The 26,682-nt window shown below is 42.0% G+C and overlaps 1 protein-coding gene and 1 long non-coding RNA gene across 3 annotated transcripts in view; one reads left to right on the top strand and one right to left on the bottom strand.

The window, feature by feature from the left end:
* LOC142661225 (uncharacterized) overlaps window positions 1-26,682 on the bottom strand; it is a 97,043-nt gene that overhangs the window by 67,163 nt on the left and 3,198 nt on the right. Inside the window, exons 2-4 of one of the 2 annotated variants that reach the window (XR_012850679.1) lie at window positions 15,461-15,500; window positions 12,879-12,951; window positions 9,620-10,616 (exon numbers count right to left, since the gene is read on the bottom strand). This is a non-coding gene — a long non-coding RNA (uncharacterized LOC142661225). Of the gene's footprint in view, window positions 1-9,619; window positions 10,617-12,878; window positions 12,952-15,460; window positions 15,501-26,682 lie in introns of those variants that run through there. The other variant, XR_012850678.1, reaches the window with a different exon arrangement.
* On the top strand, window positions 7,609-8,675 carry MC1R (melanocortin 1 receptor). Its single transcript, XM_075838572.1, has one exon. The coding sequence runs from the start codon at window positions 7,609-7,611 to the stop codon at window positions 8,563-8,565; it is 957 nt and encodes a 318-aa protein (XP_075694687.1). The 3' UTR covers window positions 8,566-8,675.

Below are 26,682 nucleotides of genomic sequence, written 5' to 3'. Positions count from 1 at the left end.
GCACGGCCGTGTGCATAGGGCCTTACTCAGCTGTTTGCATATCACCCATTCACTATTCTACTGGAAATAGTGGACTGGGAATCCTTATTCTCAGGATCAGTGGAATTTCCCAAAAATGAGAAATAATTGATTCCGCCGCAAAAGTCGCAACACTTGCCTTTCTGTTGCAGGTTTTGCATCCCCATTGAATTCAACGGGGAAAACCCGCAACAGAAAATCAATGAAAACGCAGCATAAATTGACCATCAGCGGATTTAAATTCCGCACCACAGGTCAATTTATTAAGCTTTACGCTGTGGGTTTTTTCCGCAGCGTAAGCATGAAATTTTCTAAATCTCATCCACTTTGCTGCTAATGTAAATGCTGCAGAATTTCTGCACAGAATTCCGTTGCGGTAATTCCGCAGCGTTTAGGCTCGGTGGAAGCCCAGCTTAAGAGTCAAAATAGGCTGGTCAGTAAAAGGTTAAAGAGGACCGTCACCCCTGACATGTATTTTTTAGGAAATACTTATATTGCCCATTAAATAACAATTCTGGAACATTTTTATTTAGAACTCTAGGTTGTGCCTTTCCTCTGTTATTCCTCCTAGAAATGTATAAAGAAATTGATAGCTGGGTGTTAACAGTTGGGGGTGTGTCCCTACAGTCTGATTCTGTCCGATCAGTCGTCACAATCTCAGACTGTGTGGGGACACACCCCTTTGACAAGAGAAATGGTAACACCTAGTTGGAAATTTATTCATACATTTCCGGTAGGAATAACAGAGTAACGGCACAACACAGTGATCTAAGAAAAAGTGCAGTCGAATAGTTTTTTCATGAGGAATACAAGTATTTACTAAAACAGACTCTGGTGGCACAACACGACTCCAACAGGTTTAAAACACAAGAACAAATAGCACGGGATACAGGGTACAGGTAGCAGGGCACAGGAACAGGATAACACTAAGGGACCATTTGCAAGACTAACATAATAAAACACAACAACGCTCAGGCAATGAGCAAAGGGGCAGGGACCTTCTTATAGTCCAGGGTGATCATGGGCTAATTAATGATAATTCCCATGTGCGTGCGTGGCCCTTTAAGGCTGGGCACGAGCATGTGCATGCACCCTACGGGACACAGCCTGGGGAGGAGATGCGGCCCAGCGCTCACCGATCTATGGCTGTGGTCATCGGGGGTGGGGGTGAGTAATCCCGATGGGCCGCGGCCATGGACGCTACACAGACATGTCAGGAGACGTGATGGCTTTTCCTTAAAGAGGCTCTGTCACCAGATTTTGCAACCCCTATCTGCTATTGCAGCAGATAGGCGCTGCAATGTAGATTACAGTAACGTTTTTATTTTTAAAAAACGAGCATTTTTGGCCAAGTTATGGCCATTTTTGTATTTATGCAAATGAGGCTTGCAAAAGTACAACTGGGCGTGTTTAAAGTAAAAGTACAACTGGGCGTGTATTATGTGCGTACATCGGGGCGTGTTTACTACTTTTACTAGCTGGGCGTTCTGACGAGAAGTATCATCCACTTCTCTTCAGAACGCCCAGCTTCTGGCAGTGCAGACACAGCCGTGTTCTCGAGAGATCACGCTGTGTCGTCACTCACAGGTCCTGCATCGTGTCGGACCAGCGAGGACACATCGGCACCAGAGGCTACAGTTGATTCTGCAGCAGCATCGGCGTTTGCAGGTAAATCGATGTAGCTACTTACCTGCAAACGCTGATGCTGCTGCAGAATCAACTGTAGCCTCTGGTGCCGATGTGGCCGACACGATGCAGGACCTGTGAGTGACGTCACAGATCTGCACTGCCAGAAGCTGGGCGTTCTGAAGAGAAGTGGATGATACTTCTCATCAGAACGCCCAGCAAGTAAAAGTATTAAAAACGCCCCGATGTACGCACATAATACACGCCCAGTTGTACTTTTACTTTAAACACGCCCACTTGGACTTTTGCAAGCCTCATTTGCATAAATACAAAAATGGTCATAACTTGGCCAAAAATGCTCGTTTTTTAAAAATAAAAACGTTACTGTAATCTACATTGCAGCGCCGATCTGCTGCAATAGCAGATAGGGGTTGCAAAATCTGGTGACAGAGCCTCTTTAAGTAATAAAATAAAAATTGAAAGGCAGGCCCTCCCATCGTCCATCAATCCTTACGGCTATACCAATATTATTCCACAAACTTCTATCATATTGTGTCGCAGACTACCGTCAGTTTGTAACATCCTCACAGTTTACAATGAAGCAAATAGCCGCAAGTTTCAGAACTTGGAGGCCAATACAGTCCAGAATCAGATACTTGGCCAAATCACGTTAGATCCATGTGTTCCAATAATTGGATTATAATAGCAATTGGCCAAAGAAACGGTGTATGAGAAAACAGTGAACTACATTGTGGCTTAATGCAATTGCTGGGTAATTCCATCATACAATATTCAATAGTCTGTTACTTTATAGTTGCGATGGGTAAACACTGGGACATACTGTCATAACTCCAGAAGGCAACAAAAGTGTCATCCATAAATTCCGGTTATGGAATAGGTTCATATATACACATACTGATGACCCAGTTGCTTGTTTTTTTAATTAAAGGGTGGTGGACGCTTGTTGAATGGTTTTGATGGTTTCATAACTTTCCATTGCCTCTGGCCGCCCCAGTCATGTGTCTCTGTCCTGGCCTTCTAGGAGGGGCTCAGAAGATGCCTTTAAGGATTCTACACAGAAGGAATGAAACATTCTTTGTCCTCATCTCATCGGAAGAAATACATCTTTCCCTACGTTGGATGGTGCGGAATAAGATACCAAGAAGACAGGTAGAAAAGCACGTGTAGTGAATGAGTCCTGCTGGGAGATCTCTCAAGGCACAGCCTGTGTGCTCCACCACCTGGACTTGCTGTCAACGGGAGAAGATTGGAGACTTCATCTATCGTGAGTCTACCCAAGCAGAAGGACATCAGCCTGGTATGTCAGAAGCACAGTGGGAAACTGCCCTGCACACAAACGATTACCCACAAAGCAGAACTATAAAAACAGTTGCTATTGACAGGACATCAAAATGTACAAGGGGAACCAAAAGAACTAAAAAGCATTGATCCCCTCGAACCTTGAGCGAGATATCATTTGAACGGGTGCAAGAAGAAGATCCCAACACTGATTTTATTGCCAAGGCATTTTGATCCCACATACAAGGTAATAGGACGTATTTGGCACTGCTGCTATTTGCACAAGACACAACTTATAGGTCTCGACGGAGTTCTGGTAAGTAATGATCTATAGATTATAAAGATACTATCCGGAGACATTGTCATTGTGGTGTGGTGTATCTCCATACTCATCAGACGACACCGACCATAAGAAGCAGAACGGGTATAATGCCACAATTTAATATTAAATAGTGCCGCAAATATCCATAGCAAACCAGTCAGATTCCAGCTCTCAGATGCTTTTTTGGAACATGAATCTGCGACCTGATTGGTTGCTATGAGCAATTGCTCAATTTTTCCTTGGCATCAGTTTTAAGAAATCTCCCCCAATGTGGATGGACATCGAGTTGTGTCAGTATTAGGTCGCTCCCCCATAAAAGTGAGGGCATGCCACAAATATCTGATTTATATTCTCCTCTGATGGCACCTTCGGAAGAAAATCTAGCATAGTCCTTAGGACTATACAGTCTGAACAAGATCTAAAATATACATGATTAGATGATCGGGGCTGTAAATTATTTTCGCAGAGATGACCAGAAAGAAAAAAAAATCATCTAATGTTATGGTTCTTATGGTACTTTGGCTCCAGGAAAGGGGCTCAAGCAGCTATACCGCCCTTAGCCCGGTGGATAAATTCTCTAATTATTAAGTGCTACTGTCTCAGGGATCTTCCTCTGCCCTTTCTGATTTGGACACATTCATCCTGTGCTACAGTGGCTTTGTGGGCAGAAGAAGTGGAAGTTCCTCTTCACACCATCTGCAGAGCAGCCTCCTGGTCCTCTGGACTCTCTGTTGTCGAGTGTTCAGCCTTTGGCACTGGAGTTCTGTCCTGCAGCTGCTGATAACCCATCTTCTCTAGCTACTTGAATTCCCCAAGTGCTGCCAAGGACGATTAGGAAACCCCAAATTTGCTTACCTGAATTTTTTGTTTCCTTGAGTCTGAAGGCAGCACCTATTTCCCCCCCAATAGATATATTTTTACTTGCATAGTGGCTGGTTTATTCCACATCTAGTGTTAGGGTTAAAGGGTAGTTGTAGTCTTCTGCCAGTGGTTAATGAACTAATTGTCTGCTTAACCATTTGTATGCTGTTCATGTTCTGTCCTAGGGAATTGGGTCAGAAGAAGATCCTCAGGTGCTGCCAAGGACGATGAGGAAATTTGGATTTCCAATTTGTCCGCAAACATTTTGGGTGTCCCTAACTGCTGGTTAGCAAGCCAGATAAGCTGTTATATTATATGTTCAGCAGGGGGCGCTCTTAACCTATGTCACTATGAACCAGGTGCAGGTGAAAAGTGCCAAAAATTGAGCCTATTCCTGGTTTTATTTCCATTAATTCGGCACCTCAATGTTATCTTGCAGCCACTTCACAGGATGGCTGCACTCACTGCAAAAAAATGGTCGTACTCATAGAGTCATATCTACAACACTATTTTCAATCTTAGTAATTATAGTAATAATACAAGAAATAGTCGGAATGGGATCGGGGCTACAGATTATTGTAAAGTTGCCCAATCATTCCTTAGGATGCCCTGTAATGCAGAGACATGTCCCTCTAAGGAAACCAAACGTGATCTGGAAATAGAAGTTGTCCTCTAGTCTTCTAATATTCTGTTCAGCTGTTTCTGCGTGAAGTTACTCCTATGTTATAATGTTATGCTATACTGCTAAGATATGGGGGTCCCATAAAGATCCCTAAAACGAATGGACAGAGGTCCCTTCACAGTGGTGTTCTCGGTCATTATTTAGCAATGCTGCATCTGTGGCTACAATTTATCGAAACCTCCTGAAATAAATCTTACATTTCATTAGCGACACAAATATAAAAGTGTGGCCAAAAAAACAGATCCGTTCTCAGCTGGTTATACATGGGATAATATGGCTGAGATGTGACAAGCGTTCCAATATTTTCTGCTATTCTGGGAAGTATCGTCTTTACACCGGGAACTGTACATTAATGTGATGAGGAAAATACTAGATTTCCCACTACTACAATATAGGAGCTGTTAGAAATGTGCCAGATGACATGCTGGTTGACTGTTTCCAATGAAAAGAGTAAATGCAGATCTAGAGTATAAGGTTAAGTTCACACGTAATGTAACTACTGCGGATTTTCCGCAATGAAATTTAATTTCGGAAAATCCGCAGCATAATACAGTAGCAGCAAAGTGGATGAGATTTGAACAAACCTCATCTGCGCGCTGCTTAAATGATGAGCGGAAAAAACGCTCAGAAATTGACCTGCAGGGCATTTTTTTAATCCGCGGCATGTCAATTGTATTTGCGTAATCGCTGCTTTTGTGTTCCTGCTTTTTTTCCATTGAATTTAATGGGGAGGTAAAACCGGTAACAAATAGCAGATGTTGCGTTTTATGCGGCAGAAAAGCTGCGATTCCGCCTGTGATTTCTACCTCTGACATTCCATTGAAATCAATGGGAAACAGAAAAAACCTGCGCCGCTTACATAAAGCCTTTTTTGCCGTGGTTTTTGCATGGCATCCATAGTACAAAATAGCAAAAAAAATGACGCTGCAAAAAACTTTGCCATTTCAAAATCTGCCTCAAAAATGCAGATGGAATTTTGAAGCAGATTTTTTCTACCTGACAAAAAACTCTGAGTGAACTTATTCTAAGGGTATGTTCACACGAGGGCGTCCGTTACGGCTGAAATTACGGGGATGTTTCAGCCTGAAAACATCCCCGTAATTTCAGCCGTACCGGCATGTGCAGGCGCTTGAACGCCGCGTCCATTACGGCCGTAATTAGCGCTGCTATTCATTGGAGTAAATGAATAACAGCTCCAATTACGGCCAAAGAAGTGACAGGTCACTTCTTTGACGCGGGCGTCTATTTACGCGCCGTCATTTGACAGCGGCGCGTAAATATACGCCTCGTGTGAACAGACAAACGTCTGCCCATTGCTTTCAATGGGCAGATGTTTGTCAGCGCTATTGAGGCGCTATTTTCAGACGTAATTCGGGGCAAAAACGCCCGAATTACGTCCGTAAATAGGCCGTGTGAACATACCCTAATACAGGATGTAACGCAGGATAAGGGCTTATTCAGACGAACGTGATATACGTCCGTGCAATGCGCGTGATTTTCACACGCCTCGCACAGACCTATGTTAGTCAATGGGGCCGTTCAGACGGTCCGGGATTTTCACGCAGCGTGTGTCTGCTGCGTAAAACTCACGACATGTCCTATATTTGTGCGTTTCTCGCGCATTACGCACCCATTGAAGTCAATGGGTGCGTGAAAATCACGCGCAGCACACGGAAGCACTTCCGTGTGACGCGCGTGATTTGCGCAACAGCAGTAAAAACTATGAATGACCACGTGCTTTTCTGTTTACAAACATACAGAGTGTTATAATGATGGCGGGTGCGCGAAAATTACGTAGCCACGCATCATACGCTGCTGACACACGGATCTGTTATGTACCTTTTGTGCGTGCAAAACGCTGCGTGTTTTGCGCGTGTAAAACGCACACGCTCGTGTGAATCCGGCCTAAGTACAAGATATTGTCTCTACAAAGTGACTCAACTTTTCTACTTAACAGAATAAACAGTGAAATAAAGGCAACCACCCAAAATTACAGTGCAAAATGGTGTTCTCATAGATAAACGTTGCATCACATATATATACTGCATGAGTAAACACGCAAAATTATAATATATATCAAAATCCTGTCTGTTGTGTCAGGTTAAAGGGTTTGTCAGAGATTAGAAAAAAGGTTTTTTTCTCTAGAAACAGTGCCATTCTTGTCCATGGGCTTTGCCTGGTATTCACTTGAAAAGGGCTAAGCTGCAATACCAGACACCACCCATGGACAAGAGTGGCGCTATTTCTTTATTTCTTGGGGAAAAGGTAGACCCTTTTTCCCTTTCCCATACAACTACTATAAGAGCACTGCAGTATACCATACCGAACTGTAAATTGCCATTGTAAACTGCATTTTTTCCATAAGGAATGTTGTACTGTGATCTGCTATCCACCTACTGTAGTTGTGACTAAAGATATGGCGGATCAGAGAAGCCATCAAAGTTTAAATACAGTGCAGCATTCAAGATCCATACACGGGATCTTCATAAAACACCCAATGTGTCTCACAGAACAGCACCTCAAGACCCACATAATACTATATATCTAAGTGCAGACTTGCGGTCAATGCCAGGAAGTGGTAAGTAAAGGGTGGTCAAAGAGGGACAGTATACATAGGATAAAATGGAACTAAAAAATGGGGAAAAAAACACTGACCTAGATGAGGAAGGTTCTTCTGAAAGAAGTCGTCTTTTGGAGGAGTTGCATTGTAATTTATGTTTTGTATTTTTTGTGTATTGTATTTATTTTGTATTTCTTCTGTATAATCTCTGTTATTTTATTTCCCAGACTGCAGCTCAGTATGACCCCCATGACTAGTCTACAGTCAGGCGTCAATATCACAAACTTCACTCTCCAAAGTGCCATAGAGTTGAAGTCTAATGAAACAACCATCATTCATATTGAGGTTCCTAAAGGGGTCTTCTTTTTCCTATGTCTGCTCAGCCTGCTGGAGAACATCTTGGTCGTTGTGGCTATTGCAAAAAATCACAACCTTCACTCTCCTATGTACTATTTTATCTGCTGCCTGGCTGCGTCAGATATGTTGGTCAGTATCAGCAATTTAATAGAGACCCTAATCCTGATCCTCCTTCGCCACGCAGTCATTGAGTACAACGATCCCATGGTCAAAATGATGGATAACATTGTTGATACGATGATTCTCTGCTCCTTGGTGACGTCTCTCTCATTCCTCGGAGCTATCGCTGTGGACCGCTACGTCACGATATTCTACGCTTTGAGATATCATAACATAATAACCCAGTGTAGAGTGGTCAGCGCCATTACTGGGATCTGGTTGGCCAGCACAGCTTGCAGCATTACGTTCATAGTATTTTCAGACAGTCACGTGGTTATCTTGTGTCTGATAGCGTTTTTTATTTTCATGTTGGTCTTAATGTTGGGCCTCTACATCCACATGTTCATTCTAGCAAGAAGACATTCTCAGATCATCATGGCTCAACAAAAAGGAATGAGAAGGGGATTCTCTCCACATCAAGCAGTGGCCAAACTCAGAGGAGCCATCACCTTAACTATGCTGCTTGGCATCTTCTTTCTGTGCTGGGGACCCTTTTTCCTCCACCTCACTCTAATTGTGTCTTGTCCTAAGCACCCGTTCTGCCGTGAATACTTCAAGTACTTTAACATCACCTTTGTCCTTATGATAATTAACTCTATTATTGACCCTATCATCTATGCCTTTCGAAGCCGGGAGCTGAGAAAAACTCTTAAGGACATTGTTTTGTGTTGTTCCCAGTGACAATTAAAGAGGGATGGGGGAACAGACGCTTAAAGAACATCTAAACTTCTAGTCAAAATTCTCTCTTCCCCCAAAAATGGACTTTCAACTAATATGGGGAAAAAAAAAAAGAAAGGATATTATAAACAGACTGTGTTAAATAACATTAGCTCCTTGCAGCTATTAAAGTGTGGACTGAGATGAAGTTACTGCTGAGGAACTACTCATGGTTGGCCCTGAACTCTGGTCCATCAACTTCTCAAAGTACCTTTCACTGTTCTTCCTATAAGATGCCGGTTACTAAGCCATGAGGGAGAAGAGTCCCCTGTACATAAGAAACTCACTGATCCGTCTGAGTGTAGTTATGGGTGGCCCGTTGATCAGTCTGATCATATTTTAGGGTTGGGAGGGACCATCTTAATCACCTGAATGAAAGCGTGACAGTCACATATGAAATGTCATGCAATAAAATAAAGTGTGTTTTACAGTTATTAAATATATGAACCCATCCTGTAAACCAAGATTGTATTACTCTGCGTGAATTCACATTTGTCATCAGTTTCAACATGCCAAATAGGCACTGACCTGTAAATACAATTATAAATTAAGCTCTGTTCACACTAGCGTCATGGCTTCCATTTATAACGGAACCCAATTAAAGGGATTTTACTTTCAGGGACATTTATGGCATATCCATATCTCTAGAACGGGGCCCCCTAAATCCCATTCTACCGCTCTGTGTTCCCGCTGTCGCTTGTGATTCCCGACCATGCTGAGCTACGCTGTTTCCATAACTCCCATGGTAGTGAATGGCAGTTACTGAAACAGAGTAGCATACGAGCTATGCTGTTTCCGTAACTACCATTCAGTTCTATGGGTCCTACGGAAACAGTAAGTAACTGCTTTCATCTTACATGGTCGGAAATCACACGTGTCAGCTGGAACACAGAGAGGGGTCCTCGTTCTAGAGACGGGTGCGCGTTCCAGAGTTGGGACCTGCATCTATCTGACATTTATGACATATCCTGTGGATATCAAATAAAATAGTCGAACAACAGCACACGTCTCCAGATAATCAAAGTGGTTTTATTGTCAAAACATCCACGACAAACAGGCAACGTTTCGACCCATAGTGAGTGTGGGGTCTTTGTCTAGCCTAACATTACATCTAAAAACATCATACTAAATAGGTGAACTCAAATAATCACATGGTACATTGCAGCCAGTGAGAATCGTGATCCCGGTCTCCCAGGTGAATCATACATTAGTCTTGATGACAACCAACAACTTGTTACATAATAATACAAAAGTGTATAAATCCGACATACAATACATCTTCAATCCATAGTAAGTATTTAAAACATCAATTGTTAATCTTAGAATAGAAAACGAAGAAGGGAAGTTCACCACACTCCAGGTTCCAGCTCCGATCACAGGACGCCACCGCACATGCTCCGCAATCAGTGCATCGTAACGGCACAATGGAAGCAGAAGTATTACAAAAACATCTCTTTCAATCAGGTGCCTATAGAGGATATAATATCCTCGATCTCACATTATGTGGTTCAAAAGCAACAATCCACACAATGTGATAGCAATCACATGGAGAAACGCTATATGATATAATCTCATGTTGTCAAGGACACCATCACTACGTGACGATAAGTCACATGTGTCAGGGCGTCCAATAAAATGAGAACGGGAGAAGGTAAATTTAACCTGCACCTAGCTGATTGTACTGGTCAAAAAGTGGTAAGATCTTGAAGTCATCTGTTGTGTTAGATCGCCTATATAAATTGGATCACGAAAAGTGGTCAGAAAATGATTACAGGGAATTCTCGTAACATATGTTCGATGGAATACATCGGATAGTTATACCGCATAATACACAAGACTTCTAGTAGATTATCTATCGTCACTTATAATGTCCCCATTGAGACCTCTATGGTCTCCATAATAAATGCAAAAACACTCGCAATAAACAAGAGAAGAGAAAAAAATGTATAGTCCTCATCCTGGTCGTATGCCCGCTGGTGTGTGGTGAACGAACCTCCGAGGAGAGTAGTCCCCAACTGTAAAAGATATACAAAAAATTTCTATTAATATCCAAAAAATGTTTATAAAATTTTTTTTTTTAAAAAAGGAGAAAGAAGATGAACATATCTCGATGGTCACCCATAAAGTGTACAATATTAATAAAAATTTTTAAAAACAGCAATGAAGTTTCAGAGTCCAGGTGTTATCTTATATTCTAGATTCAAACCTCTTGGGTGTAAGGTATCAAGCTCAAAGATCCAACGCAATTCCTTCCTTTTCAGTAATTTCTGTCTATCCCCTTCTAAGTGTTGGGACACAATCTATTATCCTGAATCTTAATTGATTCAACTGGTGGTTTTTCTCAATAAAATGTCTCGGTATTGGTAATTCAATCATTTTCTTCCTGATTGTGCTCTTATGTTTATTAATTCTCAATTTAATGGGCATAGTCGTTTCTCCTATGTAGATTAATGAGCAGGGGCATGTGATCATGTACACGACAAAATCTGAATTACATGTGAACCTATGTCTGATGTTAAAAGTCTTCCCAGTGTAGGGGTGCTGGAATTTGTTCCCCTTCAAGATATTGTTACAATTGCAACAATTTAAACATGGAAAATTTCCATTTTTAGGGGGGCAAAGCAATAGTTGTGTGTTCTTCTTTCTGCTGCCCACATCTGATTTAACCAATGTATCTCTAATATTTTTGGTCCTCCGATAGGACATAATAGGTGGTACACTCAATGTGTCAATCTCACTATGTCCCTTCGATACTATCGACCAATTCTTTCGCAAAATATTGCCAATATGGCCACTCAGGTTGCCAAAGGTTGAAATAAACGGTATACGTTCAACCTGTTTAGTCTTGGTTTTAGATTCCAAGATATCAGTGTCTAGTCTATCTCTATGTTTCTGTAGAAGATTTCTAGGGTAACCTCTCTTTTTAAACTTATTACACATCTGTGTCAGCCTAATTTGTTTCTGTGTTGTGTCTGATACAATTCTATCGACTCGTAACAGTTGACTCCATGGTAGAGACTCTATCATGTGTCTGGGATGGTTACTGTTATATAAGAGGAGATTGTATCTGTCTGTGGCTTTCACAAATAAATCCGTGGAGAAAAATCCATCTTTCAGTTGTACCAATGTATCCAAGAACTGCAACTCCTGGTCAGAGCAAACCATAGTGAATTGCAGTGCTGGAATATGGCTATTTAACTCCAACAGAAATTGATCTAAACACAATCTATCCCCCTCCCAGATGACAAAAATGTCATCAATAAATCTCCACCAGCAGCGGATGTGACCCATGTGAGGAGAGGTGTAGACATGCTCCTCCTCAAATGTGGACATAAAGATGTTAGCATACGTTGGGGCCACATTGGCCCATCATACTTCTGCTTCCATTGTGCCGTTACGATGCACTGATTGCGGAGCATGCGCGGTGGCGTCCTGTGATCGGAGCTGGAACCTGGAGTGTGGTGAACTTCCCTTCTTCGTTTTCTATTCTAAGATTAACAATTGATGTTTTAAATACTTACTATGGATTACTTACTATGGATTGAAGATGTATTGTATGTCGGATTTATACACTTTTGTATTATTATGTAACAAGTTGTTGGTTGTTATCAAGACTAATGTATGATTCACCTGGGAGACCGGGATCACGATTCTCACTGGCTGCAATGTACCATGTGATTATTTGAGTTCACCTATTTAGTATGATGTTTTTAGATGTAATGTTAGGCTTGACAAAGACCCCACACTCACTATGGGTCGAAACGTTGCCTGTTTGTCGTGGATGTTTTGACAATAAAACCACTTTGATTATCTGGAGACGTGTGCTGTTGTTCGACTATTTTACTTGGAATTCTACAACATGCCGGAGTGGGTTTGCCTGGCTTGACAGCGTGCACCGCACCAGACTCGGGATTTGTGCTGCTTCAAAACCTTTCATTTTGCTTCATATCCTGTGGATATGTCATAAATGTCCCTAATGGGAAACCCCCTTTAAGTCTGAGCTACCCCATTGTAAGGTCCATTAGGTTTCTGCCGAGGTGCCGCTATTTTTGATGGCAAGAATATTGTTACATACGGTGTTATTCTTGCTTTTAAAAATACCAGAACCTCTGATGGAAAGAGCACAATACATATGTGAACAGAGCCTTCAACATACTGTTATCTTCAGGCTAGGATGAGGTGAAAATAACCACTGAGCTTCAATAGTCTATACCATTAAAAACGTGATGAATGGAGCAAATCTGAAAATCATGTTAGATTTTATAACGAAAACCTACCCCATGTCTGATGACCGGGCCAATGAATTTAGAAATCCCTGGTATCTGCAGGACCAGGAGAACTGGCAGGCAACTGTGACATGAAAAATACTATTAATGTAACCCAGAAGAGGGCAGCACAAGCCACAGCAATTCTGTCTATAACGTGTTCTGTCTATTGCACTGACAGCCGTCTGTTGTTTATGTAACAGCAAAAATAATAGTAAAATATGATTCAAATGTAAACCTGCAGTAAACAGCAATTTTACAAATACAAGGATTAAAGGCTTGTCCAAGGGTCGGGGCTGTTGGTTCATACAGATGACCTATACACAGGATAGTAAACTGATTATCCACAGCACTCACTTGGTCGGAACATCTCCACTCGATTTCAGCGGGATGCAAATTCCAAGTCCAGAGATCCCTTCCAGACAATCAATTGATACAAAAAACTTGGACAGCATCCATGGATGCTGTCCTCAATTTTTTTCTATACACAGGATAGGTCGTCAGTATATGATTGGTGGGTGTCCGAACCCGCCACGATCATCTGTTCCAGCTGCCTCCGGGAGCCAGAAGCTATGCAGTGGTCAGTGCCGGAAGTAGAAGGCTGTGTACACTGTATAGCAGCCGTGCTGGGTTACTACAGCTCTACTCCTATTCACTTGAATAGAAGGAGAACTGCAGCACAGGCACTAGACAGTGGTCGGAGCCATCAGCTTTCAGGACTGTCCACTACATAGCTTCTGGCGCACGTAGCCATCCAGAACAGCAGGTGTCAGACCCCAACCGATCATATACTGATGACTTATCTTGTGGATAGGTCATCAGTATAAATAAACAGCCCCCAAACTGGACAACCCCTTTAAGAAAACGACACCAAGGTCCCATTCACATAACGTGTTTGCCCCACATTTAGCTTGTACCTCATGAAAGCTCCCGACGTACACGCTAAACGTGTCCATAAAGCTCCAATAGACCGACGGAGGCCAAAAGAGTGTCCATTTGGTCTCCGTCAGGCTGATAAACGTAAGCATACTTTTTTAGGTATGGAATAATGTAGTAGCTAATCCATCCCACGGGATCCCCAAAAAAAGTGTATCGCGCAGTATACTTTTTTCTTTACATGGTAGCCCATAGCTGAATGAGGTCACTGTATGGCATATGTTGCAGGAAACCGTTAATAGTTTTTCATGAAGTATCCTTTAAATGGATGCCATAATAGTCTATGGGTGATGGATGCCTGTGAGGGGTTCCTAACAGTGGCATCCGTCACCCATAGACTATTATGGCATCCGTTTAACATATGCGTAGTGAAAACGTAATGAAAATTGATGATGTATCCGTTTAACGGATCCCATTATAGTCCATGGGTAACAGAAGCTACTGTTAGACATCAATCACAGCCTACATTTAACATATACGTCAGGAGCTTTTCCTGGCATTTAAATGTAGGCAAAACACATAATATGTATCTGACTGGGGCTTAAAGCCAAGCTTATACGTAGCTGCAGAGATGTGATCGGGAGCTGCCCCATGACCAAGACTTAAAAAAAAAATATTAGTTAAAGTAAACTTGTCGGCTCTCCTGACATGCCTGTTTTAGTAAATACTTCCCCATAAAATAATAATTCTGGATCTTTTCTTAGGACTCTAAGTTGTGCCACTCCTCTGATATTCCTCCTGGAAATGTAAGAATGAATCACCTGTATTCTGCTGACAACATCTGCAGGGCTGTAACAGTGAATCTGATTTCCTTCTATTGATACGCAGCATAATGCTTTGATGGATCACAGGGGAGCACAAAAGTACACAAATGATTACAGTGGTTGAATTGTATGGCAGCTGTGTCTGGACAGGGACGAGCATGTCTTAAAACCAGACAGAGACTAATAAAACAAATTCCATTAGGAAGAAGTGCTAGTGTGTGTAATGCCCAGACCCTGCGCCATATGTCACCCATCATCCATCTGCTGGGAGCAGCAACATGTGTAATTAGGATCTGGTCCACCAGCCAGGAAATGAGGATGTAAATATTATATTAACTGTGGACCTGATCTGATCTTCCAGACTAGTACACTTGTCGTCAAAAATAAGACTTTATATTATACACTAATAATAATTGTTTGATCGTTCCCAGATATATTGGCAACTGCGGTCAGAAGATGATGTTTTGACCCCTAGTCGATCCCCAATCCTCCCTAAATAATAGGTGAGAGGGGTAGCAGCACAATAGCTGAGAATCTAACCTGCATAGACGACATGTTATTTCAGTATTAGAAGGGGAAGGGGGTATAAGCGGCTCTCAGACATCTTTTGCGCCGCTTATCTTAAAGGATTTGACAAGTAAAGATCCAACCTGTTGAATACTTCTTTCCGCAGCAGCAGGCGCTGAGCACTTATGGCCGACGACCTACCTATCTCTCCTGGAATATTTTCATGTGTTTGGCAAGAATAAGAACAGGGGCTAAAGAAATGGGTGTGTTACATATTAAACAATGTCTGAAGTGATGACATCATGTGTATGACGGACCTGGTGTCTGCTTGAGGCTGCCCTCAGACTTTACAGGTTTTGCTAAAGAATGAGAATAGATGCTACCTACCCATCAATGATGTCACGTGCTGCTGTATGACGATATCACCCTGTAAAATAAAGACAGTTTATTTAGTAGTGACATGGCTCTGTCCAGCATAATGACATCATTGCGTAATTAGCATACATGTAATCGATTTATAGCATACTCCTATAAATGCTTATAAAGCTGGATTCACACACAATGCTTTACTGCAGTTTTGTGCGTTTTTCGTGTTTATTGATGCGTTTTTCAGTGCGGCCAGATGTTACATTAACCCCTTAAGGACACGGCCAATTTTGGCCTTGAGGACAGAACAATTTTGTTATATTTCCCTCTTTGCATCCCGACGCTTCTAACTCTTATATTTTTTGTACGACGTAGTTGTATAAGACTTTGTTTTTTGCGGGACGAGTTGTACTCTATGTGGGTACCATTTTTTGGTCCAAATACATTATCGTTTAATTTCTATACATTTTTGATCCCAGGAATCATTCACCCAGATCAGAACGGTTTTATTCCGGGTCGAAGTACTAGTAATTGTCTGCATAGACTGTACACTAATATACAAATGGGAGAGTGGGAGCTCCGCTCCATCCTGTCTTTAGACGCTATCAAGGCGTTTGACAGGGTGGAGTGGCGGTTCCTTTGGAGAGTAATGACAAGCTTTGGCATAGGGGATACATTTATAAATTGGGTTAAAATAATGTATTCTGCCCCATTGGCCAGGGTAAATGTAAATGGTGAACTATCTGAACCAATTATGTTGTCTCGGGGAACACGGCAGGGTTGCCCCCTCTCTCCGCTTCTATTTGCTATTTTTATAGAACCATTAGCCATGTTGATTAGGGGCGATAAAGAGATTAAGGGATGCGGCTGTGGTGGGGAAGGGGATAAAATGGTTCTGTATGCTGATGATATTTTATTGTGCTTGAAAGAAACCCCAACTTCCGTTCATAGAACGATGCAGGTACTGGAGACCTATGGTAGATTCTCGGGTCTTGGAATCAATTGGTCCAAATCATGTCTTCTCCCATTGGATCAGGAACAGGACTCCCCTTTTGGAGATCTTTCTATCCTAAGATTGGGCCAGCCATTTGAATATCTGGGTATAACTGTCTCAGGAGTTGTTGAGAGATTTAGTGCCTTGAATATGCTACCAGTGATCAAGAAGGTCAGATCAAAAATAGCGGTATGGCAGAAACTTCCCTTATCCAGGGCTGATAGGATTGGTCTGGTTAAAATGGTGGTGCTCTCACAGGTCTTATATGTACTGACCGCAACACCAGTGTGGATAGACAACAATACATTTAAGATGTTGGAATCTTTATTAAATGAATTGATTTGGGGAAGAAAACGTGTTAGAATGAAACAGGTTTATTTGTGCAAGAATACGTCTGAAGGGGGACTATCCTTTCCTTACTTCCGGGGGTACCTTGTGGCCGCCGGATTGAGGCTTCTGATTCAATGGGAGAAGGACCCGGCACTCAGGAGGTTGCTTGATTCAGTGGGAAAGAAAGCTGGAAATATTTTTGAGTTATTGGAGACAGGCCTACTGGAGATGGAACCACTGAATAAATGGCCCCTGAGTCTGATGTTACATAGTTACATAGTTAGTACGGCTGAAAAAAGACACATGTCCATCAAGTTCAACCAAGGGAAGGGAAAAGGGAAGGAAAAATTTCTACACATAGGAGCTAATATTTTTTTGTTCTAGGAAATTATCTAACCCTTTTTTAAAGCCATCTACTGTCCCTGCTGTGACGGCTCCTGCGGTGACTATTCCATAGATTCACAGTTCTCACTGTAAAGAAGCCTTGTCGCCTCTGCAGCTTGAACCTTCTTTTCTCCAGACGGAGGGAGTGCCCCCTTGTTTTTTGAGGGGGTTTTACAAGGAACAGGATTTCACCATATTTTTTGTATGCGCCATTCATATATTTATATAAGTTAATCATGTCCCCCCTTAGTCGTCTTTTTTCAAGGCTAAATAGGTTTAATTCTTTCAATCTTTCCTCATAACTTAAATTCTCCATGCCCCTAATTAGCTTTGTTGCTCTTCTTTGTATGTTGTCCCGTTCATGGCGAGCACTGAGAGAGATGTTAGTTTTTAACCCCTTAGTGACCAGCCCATTTTAGGCCTTAAAGGAACAGTGTCATCACAAATTATTTTTTTATATGTTAAAGATGTTAGTGCTTTATTAAAAACGTTTATATTCATTTGTGTGTTTGTGTTTTACTTTTTCTTATTTTTACACTTTTTCTTCCCTATGGGGGCTGCCATTTTTTGTTCCATTTCTGTCTGTGTCGATTAACGACACATACAGACATGGAATACGGCAGCCACAGTCCCATAGGGACTGCGAACGGCTCCCGTCCCATTGACTTCAGTGTACGGCGTCTGTGTGGGAACTGCGCATGCGCCGCTCCCACACAGTCCAATTCGAAATTGGCGCTGTCCGGCGCCATTTTCCTGTGGACCGGAAGTCACGGCCGGACAGTAATATTACTACTTCCGGTCGCGGCTTCCGGATTTGTGCACTTGGACCAGCGGCAGCAAACGGAGCGGACGGGCCGGAGGGAGCCGCGGCGGCAGGAGCAGGTAAGAGATTTCAATGTATGTTCGTGTTTGTGTGTGTTTACTACTGTATGTAAACCTACTACACTGTGTGTTAGCTCAAAAAATGGCAACACACAGCGTAGGAGGTTACACCGTTCAAACCCCTCGTTTATCCCGGCACTAGCCAGGATAAAGGAGGGGGGGATGCTGAGAGCTCACTAGAGCGAGGGCTTTTAACCCATTGTTGCAATGCTGCAATTTTGGGAATAGCTCCATCTAGTGACCAAAAATGGGTAGTATTATAAATTAGAATTAATTTATAATATTTCCTGACTATTCCCTGACTCGTGAAAAAAATAAAAAAAATTTGAACAATGTTTAATCACCCACACACTAAATGTTTAATTTTTTAAAAAAAAACATGTTTTTCTGGCAACACATTCCCTTTAATGACCAAGCTATTTTATTCGTTTTTCTATAGTCGCATTCAAAGAGCTATAACGTTTTTATTTTTTCGTCTACATAGCTGTATGAGGACTTGTTTTTTGCGGGATTAGTTGTGCTTTTTAATGGCACCATTTTTGGGTACATATAATTTTTATATTAACTTTTATTAACCTTTTTGGGGGGGATTATAAAAAAAAACTGAAATTCCGCCATTGTTCTATGCGTTTTTAAATTGACGCCGTTCACTATGCGACATAAATAACATGTTACCTTTATTCTATGGGTCGGTACGATTACGGCGATACCACATATGTGGAGGTTTTTTTTATGTTTTACGACTTTTGCACAATAAAAACACTTTTGAACTAAAATGATTTGTTTTTGCATCGTCGCTTTCCAAGAGCCGTAATTTTTTTATTTTTCCATCAATGTAGTGATTTTTTGGGCTTGTTTTCTGCGGGACAAGACGTAGTTTTGAATGGTACTGTTTTGGGGTACATGGGACTTATTGATTCATTTTTATTATGACTTTTTTGGGGGGCAATGGAAAAAAATTGCAATTTCGCCATAGTTTTTGGCGTTTTTTTTTTACGGTGTTCACTTTGCAGTTTAAATTACATATTAACTTTATTAATGGAGTCATTACGGTCGCGGCGATACCACATATGTGTACTTTTTTTTACACTTTTACTAAATAAAACCACTTTTTATGGAAAAAAAATGGTTTTATTTATTTTTTTACTGTACTTTTTATTAATAATCTTTATTTCACTTTGATGACTGATTTTATTAGTCCCACTAGGGGACTTTACTGTGCGATGTTCCGATCGCTGCTATAATGCTCTGGTATACTTCGTATACCAGAGCATTATTGCCTGTCAGTGTAAATCTGACAGGCAATCTGTTAGGATGTGCCTCCGGCGTGTCCTAACAGGCATATGTCCAGGGCAGACCTGGGGGCTTTTATCAGTCCCCCGGCTGCCATGACACCCCATCGGAGACCCGCGATTGCATTCGCGGGCCGCCGATGGGTGACAGAGGGAGCGCACTCCCTCTGTAAACAAAGTTAAATGCCGCGGTCGCTATTGACGGCGGCATTTAACGGGTTAAACGGCCGCGATCGAAGTAAACTTCGATCGCGGGCATTGAAGCAGAAGCTCAGCTGTCATCAGACAGCAGAGCCCCGGCTCCTGCCTGCACGGGAGACCCGTGCAGGACTTAGACTAGGCTGACGTGAAAAGGCGTCAGCCTAGCCTAAAGCCCAGTAGTGAATCACGTGAAAAGGCGTATTAGTGGTCACTAAGGGGTTAAAGGAATTCTCAAGTTTACTCCAATTTGGGATAATTATAATTTTAGAGAATTTGGGACAATTCCGGATATAAATTTCTGGAAAAATAGAGGTATTTTTTTTATCTCACAGATTATTATGGATAAACAAAGTCACTTTTGATAGCTTGAAAGAATGGTATCGCATTGAAGAGAAGTATTTATTTAGATATTACCAGATTCAGCACGCATGTAAGCAAATTGATGTAGCACGGATTCAATTGGAATCTCACAGGGTAATTGATTATTTATTAGTAGTTTCACAAAGGAAAAAATCACTTTCACATATTTACCGCTCTATTATGAGCACATTTGGAAAGCAAATTCACTTTAGAGCACAAGCCAAATGGGAAAGAGATTTAGGACCAAAGGATGAATCTCACTGGGATCATTGTTATAGGAGTATTAGCACGGTCTCTCTCAGTGCCGCCCATAGGATGGTTCAATTCAATATAACGCATAGATTGTATTATACGCCTATATCCCTACAGTCAATGAATTTGAAGGCAAACTCTTTCTGCCTACGTTGCCAACACCCTCAGGCGGCCTTTTTGCATTTAATTTGGGCCTGCCCTGGAATAGCCCAATTTTGGAGGGAGATCTGCTCGGAGATCAGCAGTTCTTATGGACTGGTTGTCCCATTAGAGGTTGAGTACCTGATTTTGGGCAATTTAAGCGATTTTGCAGATGTCAAAGGACAAAAGAGCTTTATTGGGGAAATTGCTCTTCTTGGCCCGTCTTCTGATTGCTAGACTGTGGGGGTCTAGCTCTCACCCAACACTGCAAAACTGGCTGGGCTTGGTTGGTAAAATTAAGACATATGAAAAGGTATGGTATGGCAATGCCAACAACATCGCTAAATGGGAATGAACCTGGTTATAGGCTAGGGTAAGTTCTCAGAGTAACAAGTAAGATGGAGATAAAAGGCATATTTTTATTTATTATGTGGTTTTTTTTTCCTTCATTTCCCTCCCCCCTCCCTCCCTCCGACCTCCTCTCCTCCCAATGGTATCTATAGCATTGCATATTTTTTCTTATTACGTTTGTATGTACTATGTACTTCTTTCCTTTTTGTACTGCTGTAGAACAAAATAAAGATATTTAAAAAAAAAAAAAATTCTATACATTTTTATTTTGGCAAAAATGCAGAAAAAAAGCAGTTCCACTGCAGTTTTAATATTTTATTTTTTTTACACCATACACCGATCATCATAAATAATGTTATACATTTGTTGTACAGGTTGTTAGGGTCGTGGTGATACCAAATATGCGTATATTATTTCATGTTTTGGGACTTCTATTTTAAAAAGTTTATTTATTATAAAAAAATGTGTTTGTGTATTTTTTTTACTTTTTATTTATTTATCATTACATTTTTTTTACATTCATTTAACTTTTTTTTTTAATCCCATAAAGGGATTTTTCATTTTGATTTTGATTTTGTAACTGCAATGTACTGGCATAGATCTATATGCCAGTACGTTAGCCTGTGTACTGATTGTACACAGGCAGTTGTTGGGGCATACCTCAGTATGCCCTAACAACAGGAAATATGTTCAGACAGCCCTGGGGTCCTTCACTGGACCCTGGGCTGTCTGGCCATACAAGTTATGGGCTTTGAAGATAACTGTGACGCGATTAAAGTGCAGTCCCCTCTCCTTGAACGCCTCGATCAGCTTTCATCGCGGCATTCAAAGGCTTAACGGCGGAGAGAAGATGTTTCTCTCCTCTCCGCTGTCAGAGCGGGGCCGTGGCTGTGTATTACAACCGTTGCCCCGCTCTCGATCGTGCGCAGAGACGGCTGTCACACAGGACAAGAATGCTCGTCTTAATGCGCCAAGTACCCCGCCGTCCTGTATCGGCAACCAGTTATAGTCTATAATGAATTAAAAATTGCACTACATACAACTGCGTTTTGGTTTATGTTTTTGAGGCAATTTGGCGGTCAGTGGAGTTTTTTTTCCAAACAAAGCATGCTCTGGGTATGGTGTTTTTCCTATAGGCTTCCCTATAGGACTTCAAAAGCGTTGGAAAAAAAGCATGTACAAAATAACACCAAATGAAAACCGCCATAAGGCTTGATTCACACACTGTTTTGCTACGTTTTTTTTGCGTTTTTCATGGCGCTTTTTAGGGTGGCCAAATGTTACATTAAAGTCCATAGTAAAATATCACATGCACCACACACAACTGCGCTTTGGATTGTGGCGTTTGAGACAATTTTGTTGTCCGTGGTATTTTTTCCAAACACAGCATGAAAAACGCAGCTGAAAATGCCATAAAAACGGCATGTTACGTTTTAATAACGCTGGAAAGCGTTCTTTGGTGTAGTTTAAATTCTCAGAATAAAAATATGTGCGTGAAGGAGGCTTAAAAAACGCATAAAATGTTATTAAAATTAGCATATGTGGTGATATTTATTTTATTTTGGGCTGTCTTCATGAAGAACACTTACTTTTCAATAACTGTCCAATAATCCAGAATTTCCTTATCAGTGCCAGATTAAAGGAATTTTCACCATATACACATTTTTTTTTCTAGAGCCGCAATGAAATGACAATCTTTGCTAAAAATACATCTGACACCATGTTTAAGTAACTTCTCATCATTTATCCACATGATTAAAGAGCTCTCCGCCCTGAAAATCCGGTGTTTATACAGAAATATAACAGGTGGTTTGACATGCATCATGAAAAGAAGAAAACAAAGTGTTGGCAAGGGAAGGGGGCTATGCTGGGGAGGAGGGGGCAGTAGACCATTGTCCGCACAGCAACATGACTTAGCCGTCTACCTCCCATCCCCCCATCAAACATCTGTCTCTTCCTAAAAAAATGACTCAGGAACCCATGGGATCCAAAGCCTCAGTGTCAAGGATCAGTCCCTATTATCTGCTTCCTCCTCAATCCTCTATACACCCATCCCCACACCCCGGTGAAGGACGCTTTGTCTTGTCCTGGGCGTGTCACGTCACGGAGGATCTTTCACCCCCCTCCACTTTGAAATTGGTATAGCCTATAATGATATAGTAATAAGGATCACTGGTAATAACGCTGAGTAACGTATTATAGGACTGTACTTATATTGGGTGGACGCGTTACAATTTTAACTTTCATTTTTAAAGATACGGTTGCGTCCATTGAACAGAGTGACTGTACAGTATACAGGCACAGCCATTCAGGGTGATGATACAGCTAAGAACATAATATGAAAAATAAAAATGGCGCAAATACATAAAAAATAGGGCCAAACATGCACCAAATTATCAACATATGTCATTGTTTTTCCACACCCATATAAATCAACAACTCCGATAATAGCAGTGAATTATATAAGCGATCAATTGATTGTATAGTCAATTCTCCTTGCAGGACTAAAAAAAATTAAAACGAAATCACAGAATCCTTTTTTTCCCCCCAAAAAAAATCTTTATTATGTAAAAAAGTATAAAGAAAAAAAAAGTATACATAATTGATATCGCTGTGTCATAATGACCCGAACTATAAAGTTATCATGTTATTTAACCCGCAAAAAAAAACAACATAAGAGCCTGTTCACATCAGCGTTGGCTTTCCGTTCCAGGGTTCCGTCGGAGGTTTTCGTCGGGTGAACCCCGCAACGGAAAGCGAAACTGAAACCACAGCTTCTGTTTCCGTCACCATTGAGATCAATGGTGACGGAAACATTGCTAATGGTTTCCGTTCGTCACCATTCCGGCAGGTTTCCGCTTTAACGACGGAATCAATAGCGGAGTCGACTGCGCTATTGATTCCGTCGGAAATCGGAAACCTGCCAGAATGGTGACCAACGGAAACCATTAGCAATGTTTCCGTCACCATTGATCTCAATGGTGACGGAAACGGAAGCTGTGGTTTCAGTTTCGCTTTCCGTTGCGGGGTCCACCCGACGGAAACTTCAGACGGAACCCCGGAACGGAAATGAACGGTGATGTGAACAGGCCCTAACAAACAATGCCAGAATAGCTGTTTTTTTCATCATACCACCTCCCAAAAAAACCAAACGGAATAAAAAACAATAAAAAAGTTGTATGTACCTCAAAATGGTACCAATGAAAAGGTCGACTCATCCTGCAAAAAACATAATGGCTCTCAGGATTTGGAGACACAAAAACATGACATTTTGTGTGTACAAGCAGTAAAAACACAAACAAAATTATATACATTTGGTATCGCTAGTACTAACCCGTAGAATCATTTATACAGCGCGGTGAATGGAAAAAAAAAGGAAAAACCAAACCCAACGACGGCGGAATTGCTTTTATAAAAGTTCTATAATACATTATATGTATTCCAAAATGGAGCCATTACAAATACAACTCGTCCCGCAAAAAATAACCCCTCATACGGTTACATCGATTGAAAATGTAAAAAATGATGACCCTTGGAACGTAGTGATGAAAAAAAAATAAACAAAAACCGCTTTGTCCTCAAGGCCCAAAATAGCAGCGTCCCCAAGGGGTTAAAGGACAACTTTGTATTGGGCCTGATCCACACGAATGTCTGTGTGCTGTGCGTGAAAACAACGGACAGCACACGGACCTATGCAATTCAATGGAGCTATTCAGACATGCGTGATTTTTCACGCAGCGTATTTCCGCAGCGTGAAACTCACTGCATGTCCTATTCCGGTCCATTTTTGCGGACCACGCGCTGATGGGAAGTCTATGGGTGCGTGAAAATCATGGACAGCAACAGTTGCTAAAGAAAGGCTGAGAAAAAAATAAATCTGATGGCACACGGAACAAACACTGATGGCACACGGAACAAACACTGATGGCACACGGAACAATCACTGATGGCACACGGAACAATCACTGATGGCACACGGAACAATCACTGATGGCACACGGAACAAACACTGATGGCACACGGAGCTGCAACACAGGACAAACGGTGCGTTTTTTTGTAGAACGGACACGTTCGTGTGAATCTAGCCTAAGGCCTCATTTACACGAGCGTGTGCGTTTTGCGCGCGCAAAAAACGCTGCGTTTTGCGCGCGCAAAAGGCACTTGGCAGCTCCGTGTGTCATCCGTGTATGATGCGCGGCTGCGTGATTTTCGCGCAGCCGCCATCATAGAGATGAGGCTAGTCGACGCCCGTCACTGTCCAAGGTGCTGAAAGAGCTAACTGATCGGCAGTAACTCTTTCAGCACCCTCGACAGTGAATGCCGAACACAATATACACCAACCTGTGAATAAAAAAAGACTTTCATACTTACCAAGAACTTCCTGCTTCCCCCAGTCCGGGCTCCCGGCCGTTGCCTTGGTGACGCGTCCCTCTCTTGTCATCCGGCCCCACCTCCCAGGATGACGCCGCAGTCCATGAGACCGCTGCAGCCTGTGATTGGCTGCAGCCTGTGCTTGGCCTGTGATTGGCTGCAGCTGTCACTTGGACTTTACTGCCATCCCGGGAGGTCGGACCGGAGTTATCGGTAAGTCAGAACGTCTTTTTTTTTTACAGGTTCATGGATTTTCGGAGCGGAAGTCACTGTCCATGGTGCTGAACCAGTTTAACGCTTTCAGCACCGTGGACAGTGACTGTCTCCTGACGTCGCGTACCCGAACATTTTTTACCGGTTTCGGTCAAAACGAGTTTGGCCGAACCCGGGGAAGTTCGGTGCGCTCATCTCGAATTTGACACTCCGTTTGGATGTTTGTAAACAGAAAAGCACGTGGTGCTTTTCTGTTTACATTCAGGAGTTTGACAGCTCTTGCGCGAATCACGCAGTTCGCACGGAAGTGCTTCCGTGCGGCATGCGTGGTTTTCACGCACCCATTGACTTCAATGGGTGCGTGAGTGCGCGAAAAACGCACGATTATAGAACATGTCGTGAGTTTTTTTCTGCGCACACGCGCTGAGCGCAATTCATGCATCGTCTAAACTGCCCCATTGACTAATATAGGTGCGTACGACATGCGTGCAAAGCACGCGCGTCGCACGCGCGTATATTACGTTCGTGTAAATGAGGCCTAAGGCTGGGTTCACACAACCTATTTTCAGGCGTAAACGAGGCGTATTATGCCTCGATTTACGCCTGAAAATACGGCTACAATACGTCGGCAAACATCTGCCCATTCATTTGAATGGGTTTGCCGACGTACTGTGCAGACAACCTGTCATTTACGCGTCGTCGTTTGACAGCTGTCAAACGACGACGCGTAAATTGACTGCCTCGGCAAAGAAGTGCAGGACACTTCTATACATTATATGCAGGGCACTTCTATACATTATATGCGGGACACTTCTATACATTATATGCGGGACACTTCTATACATTATATGCGGGACACTTCTATACATTATATGCGGGACACTTATATACATTATTTGCGGGACACTTATATACATTATATGCGGGACACTTCTATACATTATTTGCGGGACACTTCTATACATTATATGCGGGACACTTCTATACATTATATGCGGGACGCTTCTATACATTATATGCGGGACGCTTCTATACATTATATGCGGGACGCTTCTATACATTATATGCGGGACGCTTCTATACGTTATATGCGGGACGCTTCTATACGTTATATGCGGGACGCTTCTATACGTTATATGCGGGACGCTTCTATACATTATATGCCGGACGCTTCTATACATTATATGCGGGACACTTATATACATTATATGCGGGACACTTATATACATTATATGCGGGACACTTATATACATTACATGCGGGACACTTATATACATTACATGCGGGACACTTCTATACATTATATGCGGGACACTTCTATACATTATATGCGGGACACTTCTATACATTATATGCGGGACACATACATTATATGCGGGACACATACATTATATGCGGGACACTTCTATACATTATATGCGGGACACTTCTATACATTATATGCGGGACACTTCTATACATTATATGCGGGA

Source organism: Rhinoderma darwinii, chromosome 9, assembly GCF_050947455.1.
Source record: "Rhinoderma darwinii isolate aRhiDar2 chromosome 9, aRhiDar2.hap1, whole genome shotgun sequence".
In the NCBI taxonomy this organism is placed as follows: domain Eukaryota; kingdom Metazoa; phylum Chordata; class Amphibia; order Anura; family Rhinodermatidae; genus Rhinoderma; species Rhinoderma darwinii.
Note: the sequence above shows the minus strand (reverse complement) of the source record. Positions and strands in the feature narration are given on the sequence as shown.

Coding starts and splice junctions, on each gene's coding strand:
- MC1R (XM_075838572.1), top strand. CDS start 7,609: ATGACCCCCATGACTAGTCTACAGTCAGGCGTCAATATCACAAACTTC.